We start from the raw sequence: 12,879 nt of genomic DNA on the forward strand, positions 1-12,879 counted from the left end.
ACTGCAGAGGAATAGCTAATATTGCAGCAGTTCAAACAAGAACGTTCTGTGTAATGACCTTGGATGCAGTTGTTCTACATTATAACATTGATTGGAATATAAACAGAACCCTTTGGTATATCCACAGAATAATAGCTCGAAAAAAATTTGTTTACATGCAAACACAGCTGCTTCCGTTGAAAGATATTTTTCCAATAAAATTCACTTACGTTACATTAAACTGACTACAAAAAGACAAATTGATTAACTTTAAATTAATTTAATTAATTTAATTAAAGCAACAGTTTAGAGTTATTAGATAGCCTATATTTCTATAATAAATAAACCATAAAATAAACATATAAACATTTCTTATATAAATATATATTATAATTGAATGCATCATTGCATAAAATCAACATAATCTCAATTTCGGTTCTAACAATCTAAGATAAGTGAATGAATCTCAAAGATACATAGGCAAAGCAAGTTGAAGGCAATGGTAATGCTACAGTTTCGTCAATTTTTTTTTGCATTCGTGTACTTTGTTGTCACTAGTTTAACAAATTCAGATATCAGATATTTTGTATAAATAATGTCGACGCTGCGAGAAACTGTATCATTTACTTCTTGTGTTCACTTCTGTAAAGAACAAAATCAGCTCAAATCAGCTAAAATGGCTTTCAAAGTGAGTTAAGTGATTTGTGATTTATAATTTGTGATTACAAACACAACAAATCAAACATCAAGCAAATATCAAGTATCTTTCGGATTAATAATTCATTTTTGTTGAAATTTTTTATTTCGCAGTTTGTCTTCGCATTCGCACTCGTAGCTGTCGCCAGCGCTGGTTTCGCACCCGTCGCTCAAGTGTATCAAGCAGCACCAGTCGCTGTACACGCCGCCCCACTAGCCGTTGCTCAAAAGGTCATCGTTAAGTCCGAAGAATATGATCCACATCCACAATACAGATTCTCATATGGTGTCGATGACAAACTGACTGGTGATTCCAAGAGCCAAGTTGAAGAACGTGATGGTGATGTGGTACGTGGCGAATACTCCCTTATCGATGCTGATGGTTATAAACGTACTGTACAATATACCGCTGATCCACATAATGGTTTCAATGCTGTCGTACACCGTGAACCACTCGTAAAAGCTGTTGCTGTCTCTCCAGTTGCTCACTACTCTGCTCCAACTGTTGTGAAGACAGTTGCTCCAGTTGCTCACTACTCCGCTCCTGTAGCACAATATGCAGCTCCAGTTGCTCACTACTCCGCTCCAGCTGTTGTTAAAACTGTTGCTCCAGTAGCTCAATATGCCGCCCCCGTTGCCCATTATACTGCTCCAGTTGCTCACTATGCTGCTCCAGCTACTATTGTGAAATCTGCTCCAGTATCTTACACAAGCTACGCCGCTCCAGCAGCAGTCGTTAAATCTGCAGTCGCCTACCATCATTAAATTGTTTATATTGCCAAAGACTTAGGAAATTATTTATTAAATTTGAAACGAATTGTTATGAAATACGAAATAAAGAAACCGAACGTAATTACGATGTGATTAAATGAAATGTTTTCTTTAGAAGTAGGAATTGAAAAGTAAGGCAATCATTCGCTTGTAAATCACAAATACAGCAACGCCTTTCAACTTAGTAAACATGAAAAACTTGCCGGCATCGTTTTGTCTTAAGAAGATATTTTTTCTCAATCGTTTTTTCATTTTGGTGCTCTTGCTTTTGCTCATAAAGTTATGAGGCTCGATCACACATCCTTGCCGTGTGTTTAATGTATTCAAGTGATCCTTTCTTAAGGTATTTGCTTTCTGGTATCGAGTTTCAAAATATTTTGTTGCTCTGCTAACTGTTGCGTTGCCATTCCGTGGCGAAATTCTTGTTTTGATGCAAATTCCGTCTGCGCGTCAGAGTTCATAGACATTTCCAACAGATTCAGATGCATTGTGTGAATTTGAACCTTTAGTTGGGGTCGTATTGGCGTAGTTATTGTTATTGTTCTTCAGCCTTTGTTTAATTTTAATTCAACCGTACAAATGTGTTACCCTTACGTTTTCTTTTTTACTTTTTGCATAAATTATTCTTACAAATCCGAACAAGTTGAGAGAAGTGCAATGACCGCGTCTTAGGTAAACCCGTCTGCTTCTATTCACATTTTCTTTAATTCACCGATATAATTTCATGAAAATGTGTAACACACAAATAAATATCATAAAAGGTATATACAATACTAGCAATGAATTTTACATCATATATACTAATTACATTCGATTAAGCTGCTTCAATAGATATTTAAGTACTGTCGATCAGCGATTTCTTACAAATATAGATATTGAAAATATTGATCGGTGTTGTATTTAAATTTATCATTTATTTTATTAATCGATTTGTGTTTAAAGTATACTCTGTATATCTAATTTAAGACAGACTACTCTATAAACAACTGTTCTCTTCTCTAGATTTAGTTCTCGACTTTGTTCACAAAGCTTTAAAGGGCTTTGTATAATCAATAGTGAAATGGATACAATAGGACTAAGTTGTTGGGCGATTTCACGTCAAAACTTTTAATAATAGAATAATAACAAGCAACTATTACCTCTAGTAGTCTAAAATTTTTCTCTCAAAGCTATTGAGTTTTGCAATGCAGAACATCCGTCATATTGGTTTGTTTAACTGACAGCTAAAATTAATATTGTATTCTAGGTATTCGCAAAAAGATTCCAGATAATTTCAAAATCTTCGATTATTATAGAGTAATATAGTAGATACATAGTATCGCCAATGAAAATTGCTAGGATGGTTTATTAACCATCTTATTTCATTTCATTCCATTAGCTGCTTCAATAGATTTTAAAGTACTCTCGATCTAATTTAACCTTACCTAGTTGTTCAATTTAAATAAAATCAACCTAAGCCTATTAACCCACAAAAAACTTTAAGATTAAATTTAAATTAATCATAAATTTATTGCATTAAAACAAATTCTGAATATATTTTCATGTGATTAATTATCAAGTTTTATATAAATTTGCCAACAAGTGATCAAGTTTTTCTTATACTGAACAGAACTGATACAGAACTGATCTGATTAAATCATGGCTAGGAACTCAAAAAATTGGTTTCCTAATTCGAGAAACTCATAAAAATCATAATCCAAAACTGACAATTATTAGTTATTAGCTAAGGAAATGAAGTGACGTTTATATTACTATTTTTTGATATTGTGCATGGACAGGTGGTAGCACCAAGCCATAATTTTTCAAAAATGAAAAAATGCAGGAGTCATCATCATTGGTATCCGTTACTGAGTCAGGCTGAATGATTTCTTATTTCGAGAAATGCGTAAACAGGGCCTGTAAGGTATTTCATCTGATCAAGATAGTGTCACAAGGCAGACTTCTAGGATAACATATCTATTAGGAATGCTCATAGCCAATAAGTAATAGGGTAATGCAGTAATATATTAAATAAAAAACTTGATGACAACTTTATCTGCATAAATGAATCCTTTGTCTTATAAAAAGTTTCTGTGCGTTCAAGCCAATGATGATTGCAGCATTGAAAGACAACTACAGTCTTCACGTTTTTGAAATATGGGCTCAAATGATCGAAAGACAGACAAATTGAGTCTTCAGAGTGAATATTCTCTGAAGCTACCGTGGTAGGCACATTATTATAATTTATAAATTGGACGCTTTTCTAGAGCGACATGCAGATCTATTGTGACCGTTACTGATACTGATACTGGTACTGAGTATATTGAAACTCCAATTTTCTCGAAATATTGTAATACAAAAAATATTTTACTAAATTTTATTTCATTATCTGATATAGGATGTCCACTTAAGTGTTTCTTTTAATATGCATTGGCGAAGAATAAACTCGTAGCACGTGTTTAAGAACTCATCCTTTTCCTAATACATAAACCTGCCAGTTCCATTAGAGTAAGTTTCCAGTTTCACTGACTTACAGTTCAGTCTACTGTACCTAGTCAGAATTTTTCTAATTATTCTAAATATATTTTTATATAATTAGCCATAATTATTAAGTTGTTTCATACTGAAAGTCGCTGTAAATAACTTTGATCATGACTTTGATCCGATTATTCAACACCAACATTACAATATAGCATTTCCTGCCATAATGTTATATTCTGAACGAAATATTTAGGAATTTTATTAATTTGTGAGTATTTTATTATGCTTTGAAATTCTACACCTCTTTGAAAAATATTCTTTACAGGTTATATCTAGCTGGACGCAAAGCAATAATAGATCATTGGAACAATGCTTAATAGAATACAACCTCAATACAGATTTTTAGTGAAACCACGTTATATGTTTAAAAAATTTAAACAGTGTTTGAAGTTCAGAATCCAGGCACAAACGAAGATGGTAGGAAGGAGGATTTCAGTCCCTCAAGGTGGAAAGAATCGAACGATTGCATATGTACATTATTTTTACTTATTTATTTCTACATTTTGTACTTTATTGTTAATGCATCTACTTTACTGAATGCTAAACAAATATGAAATCAATTTAGCATTTTATTCTAAAGCCTCCAAATTTAACTTCTAGCAATGGATCTGCCTGAATCGTAATACTTTGTAGTATTAAAAAACGAAACAATACTTTTGAAAATATGAAAGAAAACTAAAATAAAACGATCCCTAGAATATAACTCTTATAAATTTTATATCTATCTTTTGTAACCAGCACAATCTATGGTAAATACCAATCCCATTGATGCAATCCATCAATGACACCTTAAATGGAAACTTATTCTAAGTTCAAGAATATGTCATATCTAACGTATTTGATTCAGTATAATCTATAATCAATAACAATTTTTTATCTATACTTGTAAAAGTCAGTGAAAGATAAATTATGTTCGGTATTTCATAGAATTTATCACATTTTATTAATTGTTGCGATTTTGGTTCTTCTAAGCTTTAACATCAATAAATAATTAACAAAATACAAGTCTAACTACTGTTATGCGGTCATTACTTTAATGATGATAAGCCACTGCAGATTTAACGACTGCTGCTGGAGCGACGTAGCTTGTGTAAGATACTGGAGCAGATTTCACAATAGTAGCTGGAGCAGCATAGTGAGCAACTGGAGCAGTATAATGGGCAACGGGGGCGGCATATTGAGCTACTGGAGCAACAGTTTTAACAACAGCTGGAGCAGCATAGTGAGCAACTGGAGCTGCGTATTGTGTTACAGGAGCGGAGTAGTGAGCAACTGGAGCAACTGTCTTCACAACAGTTGGAGCAGAGTAGTGTGCAACTGGAGCGACAGCAACAGCTTTCACGAGTGGTTCACGGTGTACGACAGCATTGAAACCATTATGTGGATCAGCGGTATATTGTACAGTACGTTTATAACCATCAGCATCGATAAGGGAGTATTCGCCACGCACTACATCACCATCACGTTCTTCAACTTGGCTCTTGGAATCACCAGTCAGTTTGTCATCGACACCATATGAGAATCTGTATTGTGGATGTGGATCATATTCTTCGGACTTAACGATGACCTTTTGAGCAACGGCTAGTGGGGCGGCATGTACAGCGACTGGTGCTGCTTGATAAACTTGAGCGACGGGTGCGAAACCAGCACTGGCGACAGCGACGAGTGCGAATGCGAAGACAAACTGCGAAATAAAAAATTTCAACAAAAATGAATTATTAATCCGAAAGATACTTGATTTTTGCTTGATATTTGCTTGATATTTGATTTTGTAGTGTTTGTAATCACAAATTATAAATCACAAATCACTTAACTCACTTTGAAAGCCATTTTAGCTGATTTGAGTTGATTTTGTTCTTTACAGAAGTGAACACAAGAAGTAAATGATACAGTTTCTCGCAGCGTCGACATTATTTATACGAAATATCTGAATGTGCCAAATTGATTGACAGATAATTACAATTAGATCTGTTACCAATATTGTTATGCCAAATTTACTTTTTATTTATTTTGTTGTCATAAATTATTGATTCATTCTATTGTGCTTAAATGGATAAAATATTATATAATTAATTCTTGTTAACTTATTGTGAGCAGGGTGGGGTGCACGATTTTGGTTGTAGGTGTAAGACCGCGAAATTTATGTTTTGTGCTTATTTTAAAAATATATTTAAAAACTAATGGAGATATAAGATTTTGATTAGTGGTTGTGTAAAATATTCAAAAGTTTCAAAAATCTCAAATTAAATGATTATTTAATTAGGATTGTTAGGATTGGTGATAATATTGATCAATATAAATACTTCATGTAAAAGTATTTTAAAGTGAATAGACAGTCAGAATATAATACTGATATATTATATAGTATATCTAAAAGAATTATTTATTTATTTTTTTGTATGAGAATTGCAAGATGACACTATGATTGATTTAATACGGTTGATTTAACCAGATTTTAAATAACTCTCAGATTAAAATAATCTTACTCGATGCATTTGATTGGTTCAACCATACCACTTGTTGGTAAACATATCTTCTTTAGCACATGAGCTAGAATTTTTCTAACAAAATTATCAGGACTTATTAACCTGTATGTAGTTAGACCATATTTTTCTGAGTGTAGGAAAAGTTACTTGCGAAAACCAATCTGGACACTTATTTATAATAATATTTAGTATATAATTATATTTATATTACGTTACAAATATTATTACATTATATACACTATATAGTTTATATTATTATATACATTGTAACTATAGTATTTACGCCATTTATATTACTGCCCATAATTGACGTACTCCAAATTACGTTTGAAATAGAACTCAGCATTTGTTTGGTCCTTCATTACTTAATTGTATATTAATTACTATATATGTTACTAATTAATAAATCATATAAATAATTATATTTGGAACTAGAAGGAGAAAGTGTGCCCACTTAAATAGACAGGAGAAGTATATTTTAAAAATTTATAACCCATCGTTTCGTTTTAGCAGAATTGTATAAATAAAGAAACGATGATAAAATTAAGAGTTTAAGAATTATTCTATCGAAGAGATGAATACTCCAATTTATAATTGCATGTCCTTAGCATATTGATATTTATATGATCTGGTTCGATATAAAATCTAATTAAAATCTTTATACAAATCTACATTCTTACAGATGTCTGAATGTATAGTCCAGTGTAGATCGCTAAATATCAATTAACTAGCATACGTATATCCTAATACAAATGAAACATACTTCTATATAACTCAAACCAGAGTAATACTATGTCTTTAACATAGTAATATGTCTAGTAATACAGAGTTTGGATGCAAAGCTTAAAGGTTGTATACCAAACAGAGTAATACTATATCTAAAACATAATATGTCTGGTAATACATAGTTTGGATGCAAAGGTTGTAAGTTGTAAACAAACTTATAGCGTATCAATTAAAGGTTATAGTGACAAATACACACGATTTATTACAGTGTACCACGAAAATCCAGTATATTTATGTCTTTTCCTGAATGTCATTACCAGTTTATAATGAACGTAACATCGCAAACTACCGTAATTTACTAGAGAATTAATAGTATATACATATTATACTTGATATCTTTTTACATTTAATATTTTAAACTTTATATATGAAATCTATACAAAAATTACAAATATTATGATAATATATAGAAACAGAATATTGAGATACAAAAGTTATTAGTATTTAGTTGCTTCGATTCTATTGCAAAATGGTGTAGGTATAAACGACTTTTGAGCACTAAATACACTAGTGTGGTTCTATTGTGACCATTGTTAAACGTATGGACTTCTTATACTTTTACGAAAATATACAAGGTTCAAGAATTGAATTCTTTTATACCCCGTTTTTGGTGACGTTGCTTAGATACGACTTGTTGGTATACCCATATAAAATCTGATATAAATCTGATATAAAGTTAACAAAATATAATATGCTCTCAAGATTGTATTGTATCAATAGTATTTAATTTCGTTTAAAAAAGCTCCGTAATGGTCCACCTTCCTTACCTGCATTATCACACTTCTCAAATTTTGGTATTTTAATTTTGATTTATAATAGACAACGCACAATTTTTTTCATTCACATTCATTATAATAATTATTTTCAAAATCTCTTTATTACTAAATGGAAACTGGATAATAACTGCACTAAATTGTTTAGATAAATACGTGGCCATGTCTTCCATTTACACGACCATGGATCCAACATATTTAAGGAGAGTTGGTCATAACTCCATGTATATATTTTTTATTGACAAATATTATATTAGACAGAGTATTTAAAGAGCCACCTCACCAGAATTTTCCTTTAAAAATGTCCAACGTCTGACAGTATATATAGGGACAGTATATATAGGGAACATATACAAAAAGTCGAATATAGCTTTCATTCTTAGGTTTAGGATGTAGGGCCATAACAGCATACAGGTATATATATTTGGAGTATAGGTTAAATATACATATCGTATGCTCTTAATGCTTATTTGACTGGCAATATAACATCACTAATATATCTGGAGATTATACTAATCTGATTTTTTTCTTCAATTGTGTTCAGCTCATTATAGGGGATCCCAGGTACTTGAATAATTTCTTTTATTTATGCACGTAGTTTAAATCTTCCGCTATACGTTAGTGAGGTATAGCTAATATTTTCCTTATAAAGTTTAATGTGAATTTAGATCATAGTATGTTAGATATCGCTATATATTGTAAGTTTTAAGGAATATCTATGTAAGAAAATATACGAGTACTTAAAAATGTTGTGAATATTGGCCAATTTTTCATTTATTTGCACGTGACAATTAAAAAGTTTATTGTTTCTTGAACAATTTCAAATAAGAACTCAGAAAATAGTATTCACTAATTTATTATATATTTGTAAACAACAATAGTAGTTAATACTATGCCAACAAAGGACTTTATCAATACTTAAGGATCATATAGTGTTCATATATAAAAATTTGTACCACAGTAGCTAAATTAATCACATTACTTAAACTTACTAATACTATAAAAGGCAATTGATGGATGTAATTAAATTATTGAAATAAAAATACTTCGCATATGTGACACATACACAAACAATTAAAAATGCATTGTTTTCAGCTGTGATAAATGTAGAGGCCAAATTTTGGTAACAAATCTTTGAAAGTAATTTTTAATTTGATGAAAATATATGATAACGTTTTAGTATAAATAAAGCAAGTAATTTGAGAAACTGTATCATTCAGGTGCAGCACTCACTTCTGCAAAGAACAAAGTATCAACAAAAAATACCAATAACCCAAACACAATATTTTGAAATGGCTTTCAAGGTAAACTCAATTTCGTGTTAAACTTCATTAATAATTAGTCACAAGTATCAGTAAATTTTTCAAATTGACCAACGATTTTGCATTTGACTTTACAGTTTGTCTTCGCTTTCGCACTCGTAGCTGTCGCCAGTGCTGGTTACGCACCCATTGCTCAAGTCTACCAACCAGCACCAGTTGCTGTACATGCCGCCCCACTAGCCGTTGCTCAAAAGGTTATCGTTAAATCCGAAGAATATGATCCACATCCACAATACAAATTCTCATATGGTGTTGATGATAAATTGACTGGTGATTCCAAGAGCCAAGTTGAAGAACGTGATGGTGATGTAGTACGTGGTGAATACTCCCTTATCGATGCTGATGGTTATAAACGTACTGTACAATATACCGCTGATCCACATAATGGTTTCAATGCTGTCGTACACCGTGAACCACTCGTGAAAGCTGTTGCTGTCGCTCCAGTTGCACACTACTCTGCTCCAACTGTTGTCAAGACAGTTGCTCCTGTTGCTCACTACTCCGCTCCAGTAGCACAATACGCAGCTCCAGTTGCTCACTATGCTGCTCCAGCTGTTGTGAAGACAGTTGCTCCAGTTACTCACTACTCCGCTCCAGTAGCACAATATGCAGCTCCTGTTGCTCATTATGCTGCCCCTGCTGTCGCTTATCATCATTAAGTATACCAAAAGTAGGCATGTCTTACTCCCATTGTTAATTTATTTATTTTCGCCAATAAAAGTTGAAGCATTAATTCGGTTATATATTTTTTTAATATATATTTTAATTATACATATATGGAGCAAATTAGTCGTATATGTAGAAGGTGCATATTTATGTTATAGGAAATTACAAACGAGCTGTGTGAGGAAGTCGCGAATGTTAAGCACTTAAAACCCAATGAGTAACAATCGCAAAATCAGATAATATCAAGTTTTTGCATAATTTTATTAATTTCGATATATGTACATAATACACGGATACATATTTATCTAATTTGTAACCTTTTTAGGTACGTTTGACGACAATTACGATCACAATATCAGATATCTTGCTATTAAAGGAACTAGTAACGGAACAGCGCGAGAACGAGTACGAGTACGAGTGTGACAATTCAAATTTATTCGAACGAGTTAAACTCGTTTCTTGTTCAGAGTCAGTCTCGCTCGAGTCAGATATATCATCGATAGTCGTATACACAATAATAAAAGCGTGAAAAGATGCATTAACCGATTATGCCCACATCGCAATTGAATTTAGACCAATTCGATTTGTGATTGGCTTTTTTGTCACTTGCGTCTCTTCTGAGCACGACATTGAAATTCCAAAGGCGAATGGAATTTCCTAATTTGAACGATTTTAAATTAATTTTATGATCGTTGCTAGTTAAAGAAACAAAGATACTCGTAAGTTGAGCGAAAATCTGCAGACGGAGCGAGCGAAACAACACTGGCAGCACGTGGTTTGCATATTTCCGGTTCGATTACGTTAATGGCTTAAATAAAACATAATCCCATAATCGCATTAGTTGGCTATTTTATTTTTTGATTACTTATTTATGTTATTTTTGAGATATCTTTTACTTCTTTATTTTTAGAATTTGTTTTGACGTCTTTTAAACCTTTTTTGACATATTTCCCACACATCAATGTTATAAGCCAGAACGCGTTTGTATTTAATATTCTTTAATTATATTTTCTTTATTAATTATTACTAATTACTTTTAAATATCATTTACTACATACAAACTTTATATATATTTTATCATGTTAAAATAAATTGGTTGAAATTACTTACCATTTAGATGTGATTCGTTTTACTTAAGATACTTAAATAATGATTATTTTTAGTTTTCTATAGTGTCAAAATTCTAGAAGCACCTAAAGGGTAGTTTACTTTACATTAAATTTTCCGAGAAGATCGATGACGGCAAGTTTTCAGCTATAAAAGATCTAGTCAAAATATTTTTCAAATAATGCTATATAAAGCTGGGTATTGTAGCCTATAAAATAAAAAGTGAAAAAGACTTGAAAATTGAGTATTGAAATTTTGTGGAGCCTTGGCTACTTGCGGAAAACCTCGTTAAGTCATCACCTTTAATTTGACAGGCACGAAGTCCAAGCCTGGCACTTGCAGTCCAAACAAATTATATACGGACTATAAACTAACTAAGAAATTCGAATATTTCCTAAGACCACTGATAATGAGTATATGGTAGTACTCGAAACAGCGTTGTATGGTCAACCAAATTTCAATAAATTAACTCTTCTAATTTTTAAAACAGTTTCTTCGTCATAAGACGTGTCTTTTCCGCAAAAGACACGTTTACTCAATCAAAATGTCATTGAGTCCAATATAGTTCAAAATATTGAAGAAGGTGGAAGATTAAAACAGAACAATGTAGCCGCACCACTTTAAATTTTTTTGTTTTCCTAATGAATCTGAGCAAATCAGGTAAAAGTGAATATGAGTCTTGTAGATGTCCAAGGCATCATAATCCTACTATTTCAATCTAGGTTTTGCAGATGCTGGGCAATAACAGAGGATATACTTTGAACACACTTGTAAAACAAAATGAACGTAACGGTTCTGTAATGACACTCACATTCCTGCTGGTGTCCCAATTAGTTTTCTGAACTCCTACCTTCTTAAGTGCCAGAGAAAGAAAGTCTATTTTTATTAATTCAAAACCTTTGTCTGATTTAGAGAGGTTTTCATCCGTTTACAAATTCACGCTTTATATCATCTTTTTCTGTAAACAAAGGCCACAAAGTCATTGATCCGTCGAATAAATCCTGCAAAATTTCTATATTTTTCTTCTTCTTAAAACCTTTAACTCCTCTTGGAGCATAAAGCTTCTATACTCCTTTTAATTTCATTCTGTTTCCAGCAACTTGACTGTTGTCGTTCCATGTAAAATTCCTAGAGTTCCTAGTATAATTGTATAGAGTTCCTCTGCACAATAACATAAAACCGTTAAAAACCAAAACCAATTAAAACCAATAAAGATATCTTTATAGAGTGACAATAATAAAAAAAACTCAAGTGAGTTTTTCTTTCTTTGTATATCAGTTTGGTCAAAAGTAATAGAAAGATTTTAGATATACACATTAATCAACTCAAACTATAAATTCATTAGACTTCATTAAACGCCGCAACCTAGCAAGTCTAGTATTTGATATATAAACAACATTTCGTATTTCATATAAAATATTCAGATCCACATAACGATAACAAATTGCTACAAAATAATCTTTTACAGTTAAGAATCTATTGAAATATATAGCATTCGATTATTAAGAATATCTTTAAAATTAAATATTAATGCTCACGGCAGAGTCAATTCTAAACAACATAATTTGAACAATGGCGAATGAAAGATCATAAAAAAAACCTTAATATATTCTATATCTTTCTTTAGAACTGCTTTCGTTAATATTCCATTTCAATCACATTTACAAAATATTATTATATCATTTAACAAAAATTTACCGGCACTGTCCTATGATTTTTTAAAGAAAGAAGCAATTAAATATTAGGTATCCTTCTTCGTCTGCTAAAGGAATA

At 31.7% G+C, this 12,879-nt stretch overlaps 3 protein-coding genes across 4 annotated transcripts; 2 read left to right on the forward strand and 1 right to left on the reverse strand.

Annotated features, from left to right (window-relative positions):
- Positions 1-606: 606 nt before the first annotated feature.
- On the forward strand, positions 607-1,516 carry LOC119676060 (larval cuticle protein A2B-like). Its single transcript, XM_038087285.1, has 2 exons — positions 607-667; positions 790-1,516. The coding sequence occupies exons 1-2, from the start codon at positions 656-658 to the stop codon at positions 1,438-1,440; spliced, it is 663 nt and encodes a 220-aa protein (XP_037943213.1). The 5' UTR covers positions 607-655; the 3' UTR covers positions 1,441-1,516.
- Positions 1,517-4,900: 3,384 nt separating this feature from the next.
- LOC119676061 (larval cuticle protein A3A-like) lies at positions 4,901-5,833 on the reverse strand. The gene is made up of 2 exons (XM_038087286.1): positions 5,785-5,833; positions 4,901-5,650 (listed from the first exon to the last, which is right to left on the reverse strand). Exons 1-2 carry the CDS (start codon positions 5,794-5,796, stop codon positions 5,000-5,002), a joined length of 663 nt encoding a protein of 220 aa, XP_037943214.1. The 5' UTR covers positions 5,797-5,833; the 3' UTR covers positions 4,901-4,999.
- Positions 5,834-9,303: 3,470 nt separating this feature from the next.
- On the forward strand, positions 9,304-9,992 carry LOC119676063 (larval cuticle protein A2B-like). Of its 2 annotated transcripts, XM_038087290.1 has the most exons (3): positions 9,304-9,315; positions 9,411-9,763; positions 9,854-9,992. In XM_038087290.1, the coding sequence occupies exons 1-3, from the start codon at positions 9,304-9,306 to the stop codon at positions 9,990-9,992; spliced, it is 504 nt and encodes a 167-aa protein (XP_037943218.1). The 2 variants fall into 2 exon arrangements, with proteins under 2 accessions (XP_037943218.1, XP_037943217.1); XM_038087289.1 differs by having other exon boundaries at positions 9,411-9,992.
- The last annotated feature ends 2,887 nt before the right edge of the window (positions 9,993-12,879 follow it).

This window comes from Teleopsis dalmanni, chromosome 2 (assembly GCF_002237135.1).
Source record: "Teleopsis dalmanni isolate 2A chromosome 2, ASM223713v2, whole genome shotgun sequence".
In the NCBI taxonomy this organism is placed as follows: domain Eukaryota; kingdom Metazoa; phylum Arthropoda; class Insecta; order Diptera; family Diopsidae; genus Teleopsis; species Teleopsis dalmanni.